Below are 22,590 nucleotides of genomic sequence, written 5' to 3'. Positions count from 1 at the left end.
TGCATGTTTTGAGAATGGATTGTAATGGAATACAGAATTTCTGTGTGGCCAAAATATGACAAAAAAAATGCTTTACTAAACAATATTACTCAGACTGTGAGCTGATCTCAAATATTCCTTTTTAAAATGTTTAATTTGAAAAAGCTGTCTCACAAATAACTTTGAGAATCTTTTTAATCAAATGCACTGAGTTTGGACTAGAATATTAAGCTATACCAAACACTGGGTTAAGATCGACTGAGAGGGGATTAACAGACGAGACTTTTTACATTCTTGAAATTCACTTTTATTTACACTGCATGGACTGAATATACACAGCACTACTTTCCTAGTCATTTAATGGCACCAGAAAGCTCTTTGACCCCTTTGTTTCAGAAAATATTGTGTTTGACTGTTGTTCTGATGGAATTAAACTTTGACTCAAAAAATTATTTTTTTGTCTGTTACTCTTTTGTGGGTAGCCATAGTAAACCAATTAAGATTATGGTGGTTTCAGAAAGAGCATCTAACAACTCTTATCTGTGCAATTGACTGTATAGTGTTGTTGACAGTTAAAGTTTGCACAGTTATGCAAGAAGGAAATAAGTGGTGTTGAGTTAAGAAAATTGGTGTTAATTTCTTGGTAGTCAAAGGAGCAAAGCAGAGAAAATGGCTTTGTGGGGCAGGCCCAGGCAGGGCAGTTTTAAAAAATGCCACTTTGATTTTCTCTTTAATCTGAACATAGATTATAATTTATTCAGTGTAATTCAAATACCACTTTCTTTTAATTAATCTTTTAAAGTGAGACACTGATTAAAAGTATTTCATGAATGAAAAGTCACTGGGAACAAGCAACAACCAAGTCTAATCTTTGGTGCTCTCTCCGAACTCTCCAGTTTCCCACATTCCACAAGTGGCAACTCTGAGCTCTGATGGGGAGGGCCTGTGGAGGAGGAGAACTCTGACCCTCTCCAAGCAGATAGATTACTCAGTCTCTCACATAGACACCCTGCAGGTCTTGGCCACACACACATTGGCTGTATTATACATCAGCATGGAGGTAGGCAGCAGAAACCCAGCATTTCAGGAAGATGAGGAGACAGACCCACAGGTTCAGATCACCAGGTTTGATTTGGAGGAGAAATGCGACTCTGTGAAACTGGATGCAGATGAGTACACCCAGATCAAGCCGTACGCTGGGATGCCTAAGGAGGTGCTGCTCCTGTACTCCTCTCAGGCTCGCTACAAGGTTCTCAGAGAGGTCCTCTTCTGGTTGACTGTGGCTTGCACTGTGGCTCTTGTGGCTCTGACCATCACAGTTATCGCTCTGTCTCCACGCTGCCTTAGCTGGTGGCAGATGTCCCCAGTCTACCAGATCTACCCCCGCTCATTTAAGGATTCTAATGGTGATGGGGTTGGAGACCTCAAAGGTAAGACAAAAAAGGCAATAGCATAGATACAGTGCAATAATAATATAATAATACTTGTATACCTTTGAACAGATACTTCAGAGCTTTCATTGTTTTGTCAATTTGTGTCACAAGGTATTCTTGAGCAATTGGATCACTTTCAATACCTCAACATTAAAGCTATTTGGATCAGCCCTTTCTATCGTTCTCCAATGAAGGATTTTGGGTATGATGTGGAAGATTTCCGTGACATTGATCCTCTATTTGGAACCATGCAGGACTTTGAAGAACTACTGGCTGAAATGCACAAGAGAGGTTTGTGATTGTGGAAAAACAGAACTGTTATAAATCTACAAATATTATTAATGTCTCCTTCTTTTTATATATATATATATATATATATATATATATATATATATATATATATATATATATATATATATATAATTTTAGATTTGAAACTGATCATGGACTTTATTCCCAACCACACCAGTGATAAACATCTTTGGTTTAACCTCAGTCGATCACGTGATGAAAAATACAAAGATTATTATGTCTGGACTGACTGCAATGCATCCAACCCAAAGCCCAATAACTGGGTGAGTTTTCTGGGCCTTTTACCTCTGCTTCTGTTGCAGTCTGCTGTCTGTTCTTTAATTAATGCCTTTTTCTATGGTAGGTGAGTATTTTTGGAAACTCATCATGGACCTATGATGAAGTTCGAGGGCAGTGCTACTATCACCAGTTTCTTAAGGAGCAGCCAGATCTAAACTTCAGAAACCCAGATGTTCGAAGAGAAATAAGTGTGAGTATACAGACATCAGTCACTTTTGTGACAAACTGTATACTAAAGGTTTGAGGTTTGTTTGTCCATATTTAAAGGACCTGATTCACTTCTGGCTGGAGAAGGGGGTGGATGGCTTCAGGATGGATGCTGTGAAGCACATTCTTGAAGCTGAACATTTAAGAGATGAGCAACAAGTGGATCCTAACAAGCCACCTGTAAGTAAACTTACAAAAGTAATAGTACATACACCTGGTCTGATCGGATCTAATACATTTACCACAAGTATGTAGTGTTTCTTTGCTTTCTTAAGAAATTTATTGTTGTTTACAATCAGTTACTTATATAACAAGAATGTTATCAGAGCACAAAGCTCAAAGTTCAACCTTTTAACAATCCTGTTACTGTTTAAACATCTTGTATAGATTTATAGCTGTTTTATTTGTTATAAAATTATAACACTGGTCAAAATTTTCTTGATAAATCACATGTGTCAGCGCATCATTTATTTGTGTCAGGTGAATGTACAGGGTTGTGTTAGTAAAAGATTAAAATGTTAAAACATAATGTTACTAAACAAACTCTTACAGTTTTTCTTACAGCAATGATTCATGTTGCCAACAAAATTGTTAAACCCTTTGAAACTGTAAAAATGTGTAAGAACACAGTAAAGTTGTTAAATGTCTTTTGTAACACAGAGTTAATTCACGTCTTTATTGGTATTAGGCTAAATCATCTACTTAGTGTAGCCTACAAAAGAATTTTAACCCATTACAATCCACTGGTCACAATTGTGACCATCAAAAAAAACTGTACTTTGAAGCTCTAATTTTGTTACTTATATTATATTATATTATATTATATTTTTATGCATTTTCAATATTTTCTGAAAGAATAAAATACTGGAATGAAATATGTGTAATATCACATGTTTACAGCAAATTGTCACATGACCAGAGATAATTATGAGATGGAAAACATGTTGGTGGTTACAACTGTAACTGGTGGGATAGAACGTTGTACCATAGTATAGGGCATTATACAGTATATAAGAGCTCAAATATTTCATAGAATAAATGTGTTATGGATCTCTCAACTTTTTAAAGTGGTTTATGTCCACCCTGAAGGAAATTCATTATATGTTGGATGAAGGTGATGGTCCCATAAAGGCCCGGAACTAAGTAATTGTCCTTATTAAAATAAAACTTGGCGTCTTGTTGATATTGATTGGCTATATATACAGATATACAGTGGACTGTGAGGGAAGGATTTTCACCAGGTTGTTTAATACACCATACTGAGTCAGGTGAGAATAATGTCCACCATTAGCACCACCCCTTCTCCATTACCTTCATCTATTGAAAAGCTAAGGTCACCTAGCTGCTATAGCGACATGTCTGAAGAATAACCAAGCTCATGTAGCTGCATGAGAGACAAGTCTGAGGACCATCCAAAGTCCTCTATAGAGAAAAATCTGAGAGTATTAGCCCACTGGTCAAATGAGTGAATGTGACCATAAAACTCTCTTTTTCATGCACTTTTTCACAATTTTCATAAATGAATCATGTCAAAGTATTACAGATGGCGCATGGATTCATAATTTAATTTCTGTGAAAAATGTAAATGATTTGATATAAATAAATAAATTATAGTAGTTATTTCCAGTCCTCCATCATTTATTTAAAGGACTGATGTTTAATTGCCATAGGCTCAATGGGTCACGTTCTTCTGATTCTACTGAACAAAGAGATCATTATTTCACCTGTATTATGTATATTCTTTGTCCATCTGAACTGACCACTTAAACGCAGTTTTGTGTACAAACACATTCTAAACAAACTGAATATCATATTTATGTTAGGAGGAAGTAACCACTGAGTGGGATCTACACCATGACTTCACCACCACTCAGATCGGTTTGCATGACTTGCTGAGAGAGTGGAGGGCTGAGATGGACATCTACAGCAGAGAGCCTGGAAGATACCGGTATAAGCCTTAGCTAGTTTACAGCATTGTTTTATATAAATGATACATGGTATATTCAGGAACATCTCTATTAATTCTAGGTTCTTGGTAACTGAATCATATGATTACCATGAAGTGGAAAAGACCATGATGTACTACAGCACACCACTGGTTAAAGAGAGTGATATTCCCTTTAATTTTTACCTGCTGGATTTGCCCCAAAATACCAGTGGCCTGTGGACAAAACATCTTGTTGACCTGTGGATGTCCAACATGCCAAAAGGGCAGTGGGCAAACTGGGTGGTGAGTCAGATTTCATTTATCCTATATTGAGTTGTCTCCGCCCAGTTTGGCTTCCCACAATGCTAAAGCAAACAATATATGTACAGGTGAATTGAGCATGGTGTTTATAAGCCAAACATGAGAATATAGGCAATTAATGTTTTGAATTATTCTATACAAAATTTAGGTTGGAAATCACGACAAGCCTCGCATTTCAACCAGTGTTGGCATCTCTTATGTTCCTGCTATCAACATGCTGCTGCTAACTTTACCGGGGACACCAACTACCTATTATGGTGAGGAGATTGGTATGGAAAACATCAACATTACACAAGATCAGGTACAGGACCCTGCTGGCAGATACAATGTGGTAAGAATAGTAGATTAAGTCAATACTATTTAAATAATTGGATAATACATAATTTAATAATTTTATGTATAATGTATTTTAACAGAGCCTTAGTCGAGATCCCCAAAGGTCCCCAATGCAGTGGAGTGATGGCATGAATGCAGGTTTTAATCCCAAAACCAATCTCACATGGTTGCCAGTACATCCACACTACAAAACAGTCAATGTTGAGGTAAAGAAATCTCTTAAGTAACAAATACCATATAATTTATTTGTAGCCAACAGTCTGTCTTTTTTCCTCCTTAGGCCCAGATGAAAGATGAGAGCTCTGTTCTTGCTCAATATCGTAATCTAAATACACTGCGTGAGTCTGAGCTGCCTCTTCACCGGGGTTGGTTCTGCTACATACACACTGATGCCAGTGTGTTCTCCTATCTCAGAGAGCTGGATGGCCTCAACAGGGCTTTTTTAGTGGTCCTTAACTTTGGTAAAGAAGCTGCTGTCACAAATCTCTCCAATATAAAGGAGTTACCAAGTCAGCTCAATGTTTTGATGAGCACAGTACATATGAACAATGGTAAAAGCATGTCCAAATCTGAAATCAAGACTAAAGCAGGCGAGGGTCTGCTGATTCAGTTCTCCAGTAAAATTAAGTTTAACCAAGACCACGAAGATCAGTGCTACATCTCTGAAAAAGCTTGTTATCTAGGGGCAATGGGCATTCTTTACAAATGTTAATTCAGAAAATAAATGATCATTGTCACTGTTTGGCATTCAAGTATAATAAAATCATACTATTTCTTGTGCTTCACATTGCTTTATGCTACCTCTGTTTCTTGCGTAAATGACGAGGAGGGTCTAGCCCCAGCTCTGTGTACAGAAATGCAAGCTCAAGGGCATCCTGGAAAAGAAAGACATTCTTATATTGGTATTGTTATTATCTTGCACTCTATTTATACATCCTGATTAAATAAATACTATAAATGCAGTTGTTACCTCATTCACCATCAAGTCAAAGTCTTCTTGTCCATGATGATTTGCTCCTGGTTGAATGTTCAGAATAATATTTGGCTTATGTCCACATTCTGAAAAGAAGTGATGAGCACAGATCAGAAGTATTACCTTTAGCTGCCTTCTATTGTTCAGTCAATCTTATATTATAATATCCTTCAAACAATATTAACTTTTTAAAAATTTGATCTTCGTTATGGTTCCCTCCTTTGACCCCTAACCAATGAAGACAAGGAACCAAATACATTGACACATTTAGCCATCTCTCATAGGTAATAGGTATTTATTATAAATGATTTTGCTTGTTAATTTTTGCTTTGTTAATTTTGAATGCACAAGTTTCTTACAGTCACAATAAATATATGTTACTTATTTCAACTGTCAGAAGCAACATCCCTGATCAGTGTTAACCAAAAAGACATGACGGAGGACAAGAAATACTGCTCAACTACTTTATAATGCCTCTTCCACTAAAAATAATCTTGATATACTGTATTACCACCACTTTCTCACTGGCCAGTTGAGTCACACCTTTGCCTTTTATTTTTATTCCACCTCGCTTGCATCTGATATGGTCCTGCTTCATCTCAATCCCTCTATATGATCTCCATCTGTCTCAGTGGTGCTGGCTGTTTCACAAGTCTGGTCTTGACCTTGACAGCTCCCAGTATGCTCCGTCTAATCTCTCATTGCGATACATTATCTCTATGCCATGCTAATAGGCTGGCCCATACGCTTCACATGTCTATGCCATCAGCACTTTTATCAAAGACTCTGGAGAATAGGCAGGCAGATTAGACAGACATATACACACATACATAAGCCTTTAAGATAACCAGCAACTGTGCAATTAGAACAATAAGAGCGAGGATGATGATGTGGGTGAAGCGTAGGGAGGTCTGTATAGAAGCTCAACATTAGAAGTGAGCGTGAAAAGAGCCTGTCTATTGGGGAAGGGTATATAATTAGTTAAGGACATGCACACGTATGCAGGCTGACTTCATATAAGGTATATGAAGTGAACAATGAACAGCATTTCTACAACAGATTTTTTAAAATAAATTTTTAAATTGATATACTTGAAAATATAAAGGTAGGAGTAAGCAACTAACTTCACCTAAACTACTAAAGACTCCATATTTACCTGATCTTTGATTCAAGGTGAAATGGGAATTAATAGCCTTTTGTAGCTCCTCAGCATATTTCACAATACCACTCAAAGACACTCTGGAATCACCACTGTAGGCTGTTATCAGCATGGATGGATACCTCTGGGTAAAAAAGCGATAATAAACCTAATGGTAAACAAACAAACAAACAAACAAACAAACATACAAACAAACAAACATACATACTTACATACATACATAAGTTGGAATGACTAATTTATACCTGAGGAGTGATGTTGTGAAGAGGACAATAACTGGCAATGATACGTTTGTGTGAAGGATTTCCAACAGGGTCACCCCATTCTTCTTTGTCCTCAATGGTCAGGGGCAGGCTAGAATCCTCCATTGTCCCCAACACGTCTAAAAAGGGTGCCTTAGGGAAGAAATCAATACAAAGTTGAATTGTATAATACTAATAAAGCAAAAGTATTTGTCTTACCTGGAGTGTCACAGCTTTTATTAGTTGTGGGTACAAGTTACAGAGTGCCCCCACTGGAACGGCTCCAGCACTGCAGGCAGTGAGTGCAGTGACTGAGGATGAGGAGACTCCAGAAGAGAAGAGATGTTGGAGGCATGCCACAAGGTCCTCCACACTTTTCTGTTTGCCCTTAACACGAGCCTGTCTATGCCAATAGAGGCCGCCCTCTCCTCCACCCCTAGCAAGCATTCAAAATCAGGTCATACATTTATTACAGCAACAGAGAAGCAAAGAAAAGGACACACTATCTGTACCTGATGTGACAGTATGCTAAAACCCAACCCAATTCCAACAAAAGTCTTTTCTTTGGACAAAACTCCATATTATGGTCCCTGCCATAAGATCCATAAACATGAACAAGCAGTGGCACTTCCTTTAATGCTTTCAAATGTGCAGCATGGAACAGTGTGATTGGCACCAATGTACCATCCTGTGGGGGAGTAAAGAGTTAAGGGCAATTGGAGGCTGCTATTAACTAGGCCTGTCACAATAATTACTATATCAACTTATCGTTCAAGACCTGACAGATGTAATAATTATTATAAAGTCAATATTTATTGTGGGTACTTTTTCTTTGTAGCAGTGGGAAATGTTTGGTTATTTTTCTGTACTACAATGAGATTTGAGCTGTTGAAGGTTGAAATATAAACTTCTATAACTCAATACAGAGACAAACTAACTGTAAGTATTGCATTCTGTTATTTATTTATTCCAGCTCATGTTTTTTTTAAATAATATTGTATATTTAGAATACTTTTTGGGGATAATTCTGCTTTATGTGTTGGTTTCAATATTATAGTTTAGTTTTGTCTATATTTACTTATGTACTTCAGCAATATATCGCACTTCAAAATTTCTTGTTACGACAGGCCTATTTTTGACACGTTTTAAACATTATACAACTTTGTTTATTGAATTTAAATGTACTAACTTTGCTGCAAGCTTCCAAGCGTGAGGTAGTGATAGTATTTAGTTGATCAATGTAGATTTTATTGCCTTCAGCACTTAAAACCAAACCTTCTTCTGGGAGCAGACAGAATTGGTGTGGTGGGTGAACAGGAGATGAGATCAAAAACTCCAAAGTATTGGTTTTGCCTCCTACACCTGCTTTCTTTGCCTCAAAAGCACAGGCCCAAGATGGTAGCTTTGGAAAAAAAAAGTTTGTCAGTAGTTTAAATAATCAAAACAAGTGATAAAATATAATGATACCTCCATAAAGTAGAGTACATCGGGATTGTTCAGTGACATTACAGTAAGCCCAATTTGACAAGAAGGTGTCCTTGTAATTAATACACCAAAATCTTCAATGATTTCCATGTCTTTTATAGTAAATCCAGGAGGTGGAAAATATAGAGGCATCCATGAATCAACTGCTGGCTCAGACAATGAAGTTTGAACCACCTACAAATAATTGGGGGAAAAAATATATATAATAAAAAAATAATTATTTTCCATTTGAATATGTTGAATTTACCTGATATTCCTGTCCAGGGCCAGTATTGGTCAGAATAATGAGTGAGCCTTTCCAATGCTCAACGTGATATAAAAGCTCTGGCACACGTCTTTGAATCATGAGTGGTTCATGACTCAGATTGTCTTTGTCAATGACTAGCACTTCTGAGCTGCTTCTGCTGTTACAGTTGATGGTGAGGAGTTTTTGATCTCGGGTGAGGGCTACCTCAACAAATACACTGCAACATTTAGCCATAGTAAGAAAACAGTTGTATAACTTACATAATATCTTAGTGCTTAATTTCTTACTTCAGCTTTGGCTCTGCAAATACAGATGTAATTTTTCTGTTTTTAGTTAAATCAAGACAAAATACTGTACTACTTCGCAGACCAACAATAGTTGTGAAATACAGGACATCATCTGTGGCCCACTCTTTAACACACAAAAAACACAGCAACATAAAGCTTAACACATCATTTCAAAAGGTGTATCTCATGTCAAGAATAAAGCAAAAGTCTTACCAAAGCTGAAAACTTTATCAAGGGTAAATATCACATGAGGCTGAATCAGTGAAAATAAAGTCTCATGTCCAAGATTTATTATTACACATCTAAAATAAAGCAGAAAAGATGTGCATCCTTAATCACTGTACATAGCAAAATATAATATTATTAATCATTAATACAGTTTTCACCTTTGCTCTTCTTTGTGATACTTTTTAAGGGTTACAGCAAGATGTCTTTCCTGTGGTGATAAACGTATTCTCTGAACAGCCCACTGCCCTACTGTTTTTGGACCTGATCCATCCCTTTCTAAAAACTGTTCCAAATCAAGCAGTCTTTCTGGTGACTGATTTGCTGTAATAGAACAAAATGGAATTATTCAGCAGTACGTTTCTGTTTGGAATTTATGGTGCAAAGATATGAAATTACTGATTATTTGTTTACCCTGTCTTTGATCAATTCTGTAGATGACATTTGTATCAATAAAATAAACATGATAAAGACCGTATACCTGCGAACATAGAAAATTATACAAAGGGCTGTATCTTTATACTGTAAAGACTCAATGCTGATATAATTGATACTGAAAATTATTAGTAATTATTAATACCTTAACTTATACCAAGTGCCTTACCATGGAATAATTAGGTACAGCATTGAAGTGAAGACATGTTGCTCTTACTCTCCTGTTGAAATACCTCTGCAAGTGTCTGTAACGTTCTGCTCCAGATGTGGGACAGAAGTTGTCCTGATGAAAGAAAAAAAAAAATCATACAACCTCATAACAATAACACTAAATCTCACCTAACATGCATCAAGTGATTCAAATGTTAAGATGGGCTTGTTGGTCCAGATCATACAGTCTATAGTCCAGATTGTGCCTTTTTTTTAATTTTTTTTTATTAATTAATCTCAAAACTACATGACTCAAAGCATGCACAAGAACGTAAAATAGATAATTTAGGACAGATCAGTAGCTGATATAGTGTGTTTCAGTGTACGATTTCTCACCGAGGAGTAAAATTTTGGGAGGACCACTCGTTTAAAATCCACACGTTTCCGAATAAAAAACTGAGCAAGTGTACGTAAATGGAAAGTGAGCATCATTAGGATTCTTTTAAAGTATAACTAATGCATGCTGTTGTATTTGAAAAGTAACGTTGCCTCTGTACTTCCCGTGAAAACAAACGCCGGACTTAAGGCAAATGCAATCAAACTCAGATAAGCCCCGCGTTGATCGTCATGCAGAAATTCCATTCTGAAGCGTTCTCTACTATCTACAATCGACTACACTGTCTGTCATGACAAAAGTGTACGGAAGTAGCACATTTCCATCATCCCCACCATGGATGTAACAGGTGAATAAGCATGGGAAATTCATCGTAGATATGGTTTAATAACACGTTTTTGTTATTTTGAACTGTTACACTGTGAAAGTTTGACAATCAAGTACGCAGGATCGTGATTTTTGTACGTTAATACAATGGAAAAACGCTCAACCGGTGCTAAAAACGTAACACCGGTCAGTAAAGACTTTGATGGAGAAACCGGTGAAGCTAATCCTCATATTTCCCATGCCGATTCCACTGCTAATGGCACCGCCAGAGCCAGATGGACCCTCCTGCGACAGGTAAGGTTTACAGCGGGCTTGGCCTGAAGCTGTCTCAAGCTGTGTTTGATTACCTGTTACAAGTTACAAACTCACAGTATGTTACTTATGTGTGTACTTGTATAGAGAGAAGAAAAGACAGAATTAATGAATTACCTGTTACTACTACTACTACTACTACTACTACTGCTACTACTACTACTACTACTATGACTATTATTACTTCTGGATTTGCCTAATGATTCTGTTATGGCCATAAAGTAGCCACATAAAAATAATTTGATAGCCTTATATCAAATTACACAACCCTGAATTGAACATTGAATTATAGTTGTTACATAACCGGTATGTTATTTAACAGTATACTCCACTTGTGATAGGTGCAGATTTAATGAAATACCCAACAATATACTGTAAACCTGGTGGTGTTTTACATCCCCAGCATTGCACGATCATGTTTCATTTTTTGGAGTGTCTCTAAATTACAACAATATAGAAATCAGTAAGACTGTATGAACTGGAGGATTTGGGCTGCACTGGATATGCACTGCTACACTGAAAGATGTTTTGCTTCCTCATATTTTCCCACAGGTACTGCGTCAAAAACAGGTCGACTGTCCTGAGGTGAAGCAGGTGTCTGTGCGCAGATTCTCCAGTTTTGATCTTTTTAGCAAAAAGAGACTTGTAATTCATGGTCCAAGTAATACCTCAGATGACCAATGGGTGGAGTACCGTAGTGTCTCTCTTCCGAAGTACAGTGCCTTACTTAGGTGAATATACATATCTTCTCTACTGAACAGAATTTTATGCAACAGTTAAACTCACGTGAAAGTTAAGTGTAATTACATATACATATTTCTTTCTTTCTTTTTTTTTTTTTTTTTTTTTTTTTTTTTACAGAGTTCATTTGGGGCCGCTCAAAGTCAATGAAGTTCTCAACAGTTTTGATAACACCGGTAATGTTTGTAAGTACATAATTCTTGATACTTGTTAAAAAGCCAGATGTCATGGTGAGAGTTCAAAACCATTGCTAATGCAATTGTTGTTACTGAACATTACATCACTCATTCCCCCCTTATTTGTATAGGTAATTTGTTTCTTCAGTTCAGGAAAAGGACTATCCTGTATTATTTGTATGTGAAAATTAGTTCTAAAACCCTCTGTAAACGCTACCTATAGCATTAATACAACAATTATCTTTCTACCCTGCTCTCCTCTCAGCTTGAGCTGTGGTTGGACATATGGGTAACTAAGTTACTGACTTACTGGTGGATTAGCACAGTGGGAGATGTGGAGGTGGAGAGTGGGTGGGCATGCCAGAGGTGGTGTGTGCATGTGTGTTTAAGAATGGAGAGTCACTAACACGGCACCCTGCTCCTCAGACAATGAGCTAGCCATTCAGCCTGTTCTTCACCCCATGTTTGGGACTAGTAATGCGTGTCATCAATTAATATTGGTTGAGAGAATGCTTTGAAAGGCCCAGAGGTCACCCTGTCAGTGCCCTGGGGTGTATTTGGGGATAGGGGGTGGGGGTTACACAGTATAGTACACTACTATTTAAAATCACACTTATACGTATGTCTGCTCACATCTGCAGCAGAATTCACAGCCACTCATGAATGTTCCCATTCGCACATACATTTACACACACATATCACACTCTCCACCTTCCTGCTATCCCAGTAATCTCCAACCCCTGAGGTGTGGACAAACCCAAATCCTAGGGGCCCTTGTCCTCCTGAATAGTGGGCTTAAAAGCCTGGCCGGATTAACCCACTACCCCTATAATGTGTGGACTCAGCCTAAAAGTGCTACCCCTTCTCACTATGACGCTCTCTACAAGCTATTCAATTTGTCCCACCACTGTGCACGTATGTGGACAATGTGTTATTTCGTAAAGTGACGATAAGCTGAAGTCAATGGTGTCATGTCAAGAGCTGGTCCTACTTAATATTTAAAATGAAAGTATTTGTTAAAGTCCTAATAATAATTGCCTCTATATTCATTATGTTATGTTAGGATTTTAGTTGCAACATTGTCTTTTCCGTACATCTGATTATAAAATACCTTGACTGTTTATGGTGAAATCTCTGATTCTGTGATAACTTTTGATGTCCCTGTCTCAGTATAGGATAGTACAAACAGTCTTCCTTCTATGCCCATCTAAGGACAAGTGCTATGCAGTAGCTCTGGCAATAGGAATTATAATTCCTGCTTTAGTGTACTGTGCTTGTGCTACACTCCTGTCTTGGTCCTACAAAATAAAATAAAATAAAATATTAATTTCATATTGACTTATGGCCTGCTTATGGTAAGTGTATAGTACCCATTACATTGTTTTCTTGCAGATCAGCTTGTAATTGTAAGAGTGTTTTGTCCAGGTGTTTAGAGGTTGAAAAGGGCTCATTTGCTGTTCAGGATGTCATAACACCATCCCTTGGGGTACAGTCACTAATGATGCAATGCAGGTGGGCTGTGCAAGTGCAGGGTTTTTCATATTCGTGAAAACATCATATCAAGTGTGGCACTACCTTTTTTTTAATGCCTTGATTTAAGGTTATTCTACTTTCTATTAAACAACTCCTTTCATGTAGTTTGTGGTGTAATATGGAAATATTTTATATGCTTGTTTTCATACATAAAGAATAGTAAATGGTATCCTGTCCCACCCAGAATCGTAAGACTCATCGCTACTCCTGTTCTTTTCTGAATAGCAAAATCAGAGTCATATCTATCATTTTCTGGATACATTATCCAGTAGTTCTGCTAATACTAAACTCTACTGCTAAAGATTTTCGCTTTGTGTCAAAGAAAGAAACATTTTAAGTTCAAGTTTAAAATAAACATATTTGGAAATAAGGCTGATGGTTGTGATAATGTGACCTGTTCTGTAGCGCAGGTGTGTGTTTTTATGTGCAGAAAATTCGTTGCAGAATGTTTCAGTGCGTGTGTATGTGGTAATAGGTGCCCCCTGTAGCCACCCCTTGTGCCAAGCCTTTAGAGAAGCCCTGTTTGCATAATTATGCTAATTCATTGTGCCATAGTGCTAATTAGACCTTGTTAGACAATAGTGCAAGGCTGGAAGCTGGCAGACACACACACAGAGACATGCTCACTCAGACTGTTGTGTCAATGACAGCATTTGTAGACCCCCTCTGCGCTGTTTATAACATGTTTTCTATAGAAATGGTTATCTACTGTTGTGCCCAAAGCTGAGCTCAGGTGTCTTTTACCATTTTGATTTTGGCTAATGGGTTCAAAATCAATGTGAAATCAAATACTCCACATGCCTCCTTTAAGGTCTAGCACCAAAGTCAGATACACGCTTTTGTTTACAAAAACTGATGCAGTTTGCCTTCTGTTTTGTTTTTTTCATATGCTAGTGTAGACCCTGCAAAGTTTGTCCAATTCTGAAAAAATATATGAAAGTGTGAACACCTGTTATATTTTCAGGGGTGATGCAATGGAAGTCTTATAGCTTTAAAGCGTATTTACAGAAATTGCCAGTTGATGTAATTTGTTGCAATTGATTTAAACTTGCATGACCCAGTCAGTTCCTTTCTTTTACTTGGAGAAACAAGAAGAAGGAAGTTGCCTGTAGTCGTTTATCATTTACAAGTAGTGTTCTTGACATGATGCTAATGTGCTGCACCTCACATTAGTTGATGTGGACGCAGTTACACAATACATTCCCTGCAGTCAGCCATTATGACTCTGGGCACAATAGGGATTGAGGAGAGCTGCTGGGTGTATCTTTACTCTAGGACTCCTCTCCCATTATAGTCCATAGTTGATTATGTGAATTTAAGCATGACTGAAAGTTGATGTGTGTGTGTGTCCAGATGTGTGTGCATGTGTGCACAATTACCAGTAAGCGGTGGGATTAAGTTCAGGAAATGAGTAGAGCGTTAAAGAGGTGCTTCCCTGCCCAGTGCTCCTGCATTGTCACCACTGCTAATACTCAGCTAATTACAAGGACATACTTTAACAGCAAGCTCAGCTTTTCAGTGTGGTCTGCCTCTGCCACAGTCCCCTCCCATTCTTATGTTACCCCTTCAGCCTGGAATTAGGGGATGAACTGAGAGAGTAATAACATGCCTTCCCCACCTAAAAGCTCACACCCCCTCTGGATGGATACAATTATTGGATTTTTCTCCATTTAAGTCGGCCGCTATGTGCCCCTCCTGACTGTCCCCTATGGCGGATTAACTCATACATTGCGGCCTAAAGGTATATTCACAAGATACAAGTAAATAGCTAAATTAAACTCCATAGCCCATTAAAAGTAGTATTTTTCATCATTTTCAAATCAAATATTGATTGATATTCTTGCAATGAGAAACAGTAAGCTTAAACTATATTTCCACAAATTTTCAAACAAAAATTATCATTACTTCATGTTTTTACATTTTATGTTTTGCATGTTTGGCAAGGCCCAATTTACATTTGTTTCTTCTGCTCGAGATTTTGGCCCATCTTTTGAAATCAGTGGGGAAGCATTCATAGCCTACAGTAGAACTGCCAGTTAAATTCAACCTGTCAACACGTTTTGTGTGACTACTATGTGTTTGCCATAGAGCTAAAAAGCTATTAATTTGCTTAGTGACTCCCAGTATAAAATGAACGCTCAACTATTACAGTTCCTTTTTCAGCATGTCAGTCTGTTTCTGCTGCAAGACTTTACAAATAGCCCCACAGGGGTCTTTAGCTGTCAGTTGGCCAAGCTAACGTTAAGGAAGGTGTTGACAGTAATAGGTATGCTAAATGCTAATGTGGGCTAGCCAAGACCTCTGAGGGAAAAGCTAAATGATTTTCAACTGTTCCCTTGTGACTACTGTACTCACTAACTCACTGTTGTAGCTCTCTTGAGCTTTAAGTATTAGGTACCATCGCTGTCCTTTGAGAGGCTGTTACCACTGTTTTAGTGGGAAATATCGTATTACCAGAGCAGCAGAGTAGACATACAGCTTTTAAAAACATTCACATGTGAACCTAGAGCTAATCAATGAATGGCAAAAGGGGCCTGCTCATTCAGTACACACTTGTGTCCTTGTCAGTTCTCAGTAGGCTATGGCGCCATACACCTTTATGTTTGTCCACTCAGGCTGAATCGCCCTCCACCTCTCATATCCAGAAAACAGTGGGAGATATGGGACATTAAGTGGGTGTCGCAGAGTGTTTTTGAGATTCCACTTTTAATTGTGTCTCAACAGGTGATATTATACTGGACATGAGACACTGCTTCTGATTGCTTGACTGCAGTTTAATGGGTGAAAGGACAGTGTTTCATAGTTTTATAATAATCCGTCTGAACATTTGATAATTGAACAATGCAGTATTCAAAAACCAGAACTTCCTGTCTAAGTGCTGGGGGTAGTGGGGGCAGTGGGGATTAGCAGAAGATTGGTGCACCAGGTTGCTAGACTGCTCTCCTTGAAAGTCTATGTACCGCCCCACTGGGCCTTTCATAGTGTGAGAGTGAGAGTGTGTGCGGGTCTGGCCTGGCTCTGCAGTGGGAGGTTTAAGTGCAGGATCACAGATGGTGACATTAGCTTTCTGTAATACTCCACATCACCTCTGCCTCTAACACTTCCTTTGTTCCCCTCAGCCACATGACTGGTTCTTAAAAAAAATAGTATAATCTTATTGTAGCATCTTAATTAGAAATAAGGATCTTGACAGAAGTATGCAAAATGTATTAATGGTATCACTACAATTTTTATGAATATACTCCTCAAACCTTAAACTACCACCATGTCATTACATGCCATTACAAAGGCCTAATGTGTGACTTTATTATTTATGATTTAACAGTTTATAGATTTTAACTTGCTGCTATTTACATTAGAAATAAACTTGAATTAACTTGAATTGAACTGAATTGGTTAACACCTGAAACTGTATCCTTGAAATGATGTCTTGATAAAATCAGTTAACTATTGGGGGATGCTTTTTTCCATGCCCCTTGTTGACTTGCTGCATCTTCCTTATTCTTTTTCCTTTTTGCCAGAAGTTCTCCACCCACCTGTGATTGTACAATCTTCCCATCACCTCCACAATCACAACAACCCTGAGTCCAAGCCAGTGTGCTACCGCTGCCAGCCCAGACCACACTCACACACCACACGCTTCCTCGAGGAGAAATTTACTGTTGGAGCTTTTATGCTGCCTTCCCAAGTGGCTGTTTTCCTGAGCACAACCACAATAGAAGGTCCTAATGTGGATTTGTTTAGAGAGCTGGTTAATTGGAGTGGGATGCTCTAATTGCACCTCTTTGATGGTGAGTGAGTGGTAGCGAGTCTGTGTAGAAGAGAGCGACACCTGGCCTTTGTTTTGGTTTATGTGTGGGAAAACATTTGCTCAGCTCTAAGTTCATTGCCAAAACCACAAACGGCAGTAGAACACAAAAGAAAGTGTGAAGTGGCAGAGTGGGAGGAAAACGAGGGAAAGTATAGTGTCCTAGAATTATGCAATAGCTAAGTGTACAGTGAGTGCGATAGATGGCGTGTGTTTAGTTACATCACATTGACGTGAGTGTGTCTGCCACTGTTGTCCCAGCTGGGGGTGCTGTAAGACTGTAGGACTTGCTTACTGTAACAGTTACCACTACTTATATGTACAGAAGGTAGATATTTTGAGATGAAATTATAATTTCATAATTTATCCAGATATCTTATCAGTTCAGCTATGATTTTAATGAATTACTATTTTCAGAAGTTGTGTTACCTAGTTTTGTAGTAGCAGTAATTTCTCATTGAAGTAGCATAGCAAGGACACCAAGAGCAATATGCCAAGACCAATAATCATATTTTACATAGGTTCCTCTGTCAGTGATGAACATCTGTTCATGGGTTGTCATTCTAATCAATACTAGTATCAGATACCAAAAATCAAATTTCTTTTGTTGAAAATTACAGGCTGTTGTAAAAAAATAAAAAAATAAAAAAAATAATAAAATAAAAAAGGTATTGAAAGTGGCTATTCCTTAGTATTGAAATTGGTTTTGTGTCTTGATAGCAGACAGACCATCCCTCCCTGTTGCCTCCTCTGGTCTCAGTTCCTGGTTGTGAGTATGTGTAATTGTGTAAGTGTATCTCTGTGTGAGTGAAAACACATGGTGTGCCCTAAGTGGGCCATGGGCCTTAAGCTAATCAATGATTGTCATTTAGGCCCATTGTCATTCTACAAACAACACACATTTACTTGTGCGCACACACTTTGCAGATCAATTGAAAACAAGTGTCATTCACTTCTGTAGTGTACTGAAGGACAGCAGCCACAGCCTTCACCTCTTTTGTGCTTCATGTGTCTTTCAAGTTATGGAGTTTCTCTTATGTGGCTGGACCTGTGTCCAAATGGAGATGTATTGTCTCCAGCTCTTCAGACTGCAGGGACTATAGCTGTGTGGAAAAGTAATCAGATCACTTAGAGGCAGCCTGGTCAATGGCTCCTAGCTCTGTCTATCTGAGTGTATCTTTAATGCCTCTCTCTTCTTCACTAACCCCAGCAGCCATCAGTGTTTATCTCTCCTCTTTGTGTCTTTTTGGACTATTCCTGCTCCTGTCCAGTGCCTCTGTGAGGGCAGCATCAAGGTCATGCAGATAAACTTGAAGAGAAAGAGAGAGAGATGATGGTGATGATGATGATGGTGATGGTGACCTGAAATGAACTGTCTCATTGGGGCACTTACCTCAGGCTGTTGTGCTGGAGTAGATAATGCCACTTGTAAGAATACATAGGCATGGTTTTGAGAGCTGCTGTCTGGACCTGGAGTTGCCCTTATTTATAGGTAACAATTAGGGCTGAAGGATTTGGGAAAGAGTGCCTTTAAGGTGGAAAAAGCGCTATAGAAAAATGTGACCATTTACCATTTACCAAAGTATCTACTCGGGATTTTTCTGACAAGCATTATGATTTGTAATATTTGTTTTAATAACTGGATTCAGTTCAAGCTCAGCATCCAGAAGAACTGACAAAAAGACTGAAATATGAACTGACCAGTTCACATTTCAGAACATGTTGGCAGAATGCAGAATAAGACAGGATATTTTGCGGTTTGTTGAGGAAATTATGGTACTTTGCAGCCTTTGCAATTTGCTAATTACGTCCATTCATACTGGGATTTCGATTCGATTGAGATTATTCTTGCACCCCCAGTTGCATCCAGAATTACACATGCTTATTAGAGATAGACTGATATATTGTTTGGCCTTTATCTTTGGCTTTTTAGTAATGTCTCCAACACAGGCTGATATTTAGTTTTGTCTGGCCTGTTGCCTGAAGGTACACATAAAGCTTTAACACTTGAGATAGCTGTAACAAATGTGACTACACAGCTGTTATAGATTTATGGTAAATGGCTGTGGATGAGTTTGTAGTAAATTTAAATAACAGAATTTGGAGAAAATACTCAAAGTCAATGCTTCATATCAGCCTGAAAATATTGCCAGAGATTATTGGCCATCAGTTTCTCTGGATTTTAAACAATCGGTATCAGCATCAGCCATGAAAGAACCCATCTGATCTTTAATACAGATTACACCTAAAATGCTTTGATATTTTGAATAATACTGCTATAGGTGAGACTGACACTCACACTTTACATATTTATATTAAGGGCATGCTCTGCTATCAGAAATACTATTGAAATCTACTTTCATTATTCTATGGCACGTATTTCTATGATATCCATCAAAATGCAGGACCTTGCTTCATCCTGACCTCTCACACTGTAACAAACACAGCATTATCTTGTGAAGTACTCCACTTGTCAGTTCTCAGGGCCACTTGGAGGAGCAAACACATCCTGACGTCTAGCAAAATGTAGTTTTGCAAGAAAAACAATAATTTTACATAATATGCATAGATCATCCTTGACTCACTCTGGTGTCAAAAGAATTGATAAGTGCTATGGAAATGTATCACTAAGGCCATATCTGTTGGCACTGAATTACATCAACAGTATTTTTTAGCTCATGTCCTCGGACTTTTATGCATGGCTTTACCCTCTGAAATAGCAATAGTTCCGTCAAATATTTCAGTTAAAACTATAATATTTGTTTGTAAAGTCAAGATGATGGTTGATACAGTTATCAGTGTCTTCAAGTGTCTTTGTGTAAATCATGCATCAACATTGTTTTCTTAATTCTTTGTGTTGTTGGTCTATTTTGTTGTACAGAGGAGAGCAGGGGAGTATAGGTCATAATAAAGATATATCATGACACTGTTATATGTGTAATCTATTGTGCTGCCATTGAAGAGAGACAGCATGGGTTTGGCAGTGGGCCACATACACACACACACACACAGATGGCCACGCTGTGCCTCCAGTGGGGCAGTAATAGAGGGTGTGAGTGTATTAGTCGCTATAGTCCAAGTGTTAAGTGCTGGCCTGGTGCGTGTGAGATCGATGACAGCCGAGCGGTCTCTCTCACACTCCCAGACAGAGCGCAGACATATAGCCCAAGGTCAGAGGTCACGCACAGATATCTCTCATGCCATGTCTTTCAGTGTGTACGTACAGTGGACCTCACAAACATTTAGAGTGTCTGTTCCACACAAGTATACTGGCGTGGTGAGGGGATGGGCCTGCTGTCAGCCACCGGTAGTCCGTCGATACCGGGGCCGAGCGCTAATGCCCGCTGTCTGCTGATGGACGCTGGCCTGCCTCCAGGGACCATTAGGTCCACACACACACACACACACACACACACACACACACACACACACACACACACACACACACACACACACACACACACACACACACACACACACACACACATACATGCATACACTGATCACACAAAAACACTGGAGAACTAGACAAGAGTAGTGGGCATAGGGCTGACACAGAAATGAACAGCTGACATAGATACACTTTGGTGATTCTAATTAAAGAACTGTTGAAGTGCTACAGCTGATTTCTGTAAGTGCTATATTTCTATAGTCAACAGTGTTCTTACAGTTTGGTCTTTATTGAAACTTGTAGATACACAGCATTTGAGACCAAACAGACAATGAAAAATAAAGGCCTTTTGCCTCTTATAGCGAAGATGTTTGATTGTCCACATTTGCAAGTGATGGGCTGATGACTTTGAAAGACCCCTCTCAGAGCATTAATGTGAGTTGGTTCCTTAGCTGCTTGCCTGGCAGCAAAGAAGACCACCCATACTTTACTAAGATGTTGTAGTCTAAAACTGTATCCTGTCTCCCTGATTTCTGATGTGTGTGATTGACAGGTGGATTAAAGAAGTACAGAATTCATGGTCCATTTGTGTCAAAGCAAACATGGTGGCTTATGAGTAAAATAGAAAGATGAAAAATACAGAGAAAGTGTGTGGATTTTTATCTAATCAATGAGCAAAGCACTAAACTCTGCAAATCTGGGCAAAAAGAAGTTTCATTTCATTTTGTTTCATTTCATTCAATTTCATTCTGGATGGTACAAGAACATTTGAGAGGAGAAAACAATTAGTAGCTATGATGGGACCATCCCAAAGAAAAACGGAAGTTAAACTCACCACATTCAAACTGAAAAATAGGAGGGACTCACCAGTAAGCCTGTCATGGTAACAAATTTTGAATCACAATATATTACTACAGAGATTTACTGCACAAAGCAGGATAAACCTTGTAAACCACATTTTAAAGAGACAGTATCATTAAAAGGCCTCAGCTGCAAGAAATAAATGGCAGAATGAACCAATAAATTAGCCAGAGAAGATATTTATTCCACTCTCTACACCTCAAGTCTCACATTAAAACATTATATATACACGATATATATATATATACTGAGCCCCAAAATATATCATTCCAGCTTTCATATATTGAACAATAAATCATTATTGTAACCATTGTGACAGGCCCACTCACCAAGCAACATAGCAGCTAGAATATTTTCCTGTCTCCTTAACAAATGATAATAAAAGAATATAATTACATTTGTATGTGGTCTTCTTATACTTGAAAACATAACACATGTGTAGCACTTTTGTGGTGAGATGTTGATTTTTGCAGGTTCAGGTTTGTGCCATTGGCTGAGATGCTTTGATGACTGCAGACCGCACAGTTGCCTTTTTCCCCATCCGGAGTCCGTTGGCGGGGCATTAGGTCATCAGTGTGCACTTGGCTAAAATGGCCAGAGTGCTGCAGGATCAAGTGCAGGTTCTGGTCTTATACTTTGCTATCCATTGAGCCACAATCCAGCTGCCATTAGTGCTACTCTCCTCAGCCTTATTGTACCTCTTTGGTCTCTTTCTTCTTTCTCTCGCCTGAGATTTAGAACAAGTCTAGCCAATTGAGCGCACTCTCACAGATCAGTATTACTCTCTCAGTGTCAGGCTCGGTACCTTTTAGGTGAATTAGCCCAACAACAGATAGGCTGAAGTGTGTTAAAGGGAGAAGGATGAGTGGATCGCAAGGGAGCCTTCACAAGACAAAGCTGAATGTGGGGCTTATCCATATTATCTACTGTACTTTTTATGATACAGGCAAGTTTGAATTGAAAAGTCTAGCAGGAAATACTAGAAGTAAATGTTTGAATGTACAATGGCTGAAAACTGAAATAAATTCCAACCAGCTGATTTTTATGATA

The 22,590-nt window shown here is 38.4% G+C and overlaps 3 protein-coding genes across 7 annotated transcripts in view; 2 read left to right on the top strand and 1 right to left on the bottom strand.

The window, feature by feature from the left end:
* Positions 1-271: 271 nt before the first annotated feature.
* prepl (prolyl endopeptidase like) lies at positions 272-10,553 on the bottom strand. 4 transcript variants are annotated; one of them, XM_055162713.1, is made up of 16 exons: positions 10,394-10,553; positions 10,017-10,130; positions 9,827-9,893; positions 9,574-9,736; positions 9,401-9,489; positions 9,188-9,311; positions 8,901-9,117; positions 8,636-8,827; positions 8,358-8,570; positions 7,681-7,856; positions 7,388-7,604; positions 7,172-7,321; positions 6,924-7,074; positions 5,765-5,853; positions 5,596-5,669; positions 272-1,402 (listed from the first exon to the last, which is right to left on the bottom strand). In XM_055162713.1, the coding sequence occupies exons 1-16, from the start codon at positions 10,487-10,489 to the stop codon at positions 1,357-1,359; spliced, it is 2,178 nt and encodes a 725-aa protein (XP_055018688.1). In that variant the 5' UTR covers positions 10,490-10,553; the 3' UTR covers positions 272-1,356. The 4 variants fall into 4 exon arrangements, with proteins under 4 accessions (XP_055018688.1, XP_055018691.1, XP_055018690.1 ...); XM_055162716.1 differs by having other exon boundaries at positions 6,924-7,050; XM_055162715.1 differs by lacking the exon at positions 272-1,402 and adding an exon at positions 4,783-4,978.
* Positions 1,166-5,506, top strand: slc3a1 (solute carrier family 3 member 1). Its single transcript, XM_020921356.2, has 10 exons — positions 1,166-1,409; positions 1,524-1,703; positions 1,842-1,987; positions 2,068-2,193; positions 2,271-2,390; positions 4,034-4,158; positions 4,239-4,440; positions 4,607-4,789; positions 4,875-5,000; positions 5,075-5,506. Exons 1-10 carry the CDS (start codon positions 1,181-1,183, stop codon positions 5,504-5,506), a joined length of 1,869 nt encoding a protein of 622 aa, XP_020777015.1. The 5' UTR covers positions 1,166-1,180.
* A 140-nt stretch (positions 10,554-10,693) lies between the features above and the next one.
* The window catches only part of camkmt (calmodulin-lysine N-methyltransferase), a 75,522-nt gene continuing 63,625 nt past the window's right edge, over positions 10,694-22,590 (top strand). For both annotated transcript variants that reach the window (XM_020921162.2, XM_055162628.1), the window contains exons 1-3: positions 10,694-11,012; positions 11,583-11,761; positions 11,892-11,956. In XM_020921162.2, coding sequence (XP_020776821.1) covers positions 10,866-11,012; positions 11,583-11,761; positions 11,892-11,956 — 391 coding nt within the window. In that variant the 5' untranslated portion in view covers positions 10,694-10,865. The remainder of the gene's footprint in view (positions 11,013-11,582; positions 11,762-11,891; positions 11,957-22,590) is intronic.

The sequence above is a fragment of the Boleophthalmus pectinirostris genome, unplaced genomic scaffold (genome assembly GCF_026225935.1).
Source record: "Boleophthalmus pectinirostris isolate CB_2022bp ecotype Guang Dong unplaced genomic scaffold, ASM2622593v1 HiC_scaffold_5, whole genome shotgun sequence".
Lineage (NCBI taxonomy): Eukaryota > Metazoa > Chordata > Actinopteri > Gobiiformes > Gobiidae > Boleophthalmus > Boleophthalmus pectinirostris.
Note: the sequence above shows the minus strand (reverse complement) of the source record. Positions and strands in the feature narration are given on the sequence as shown.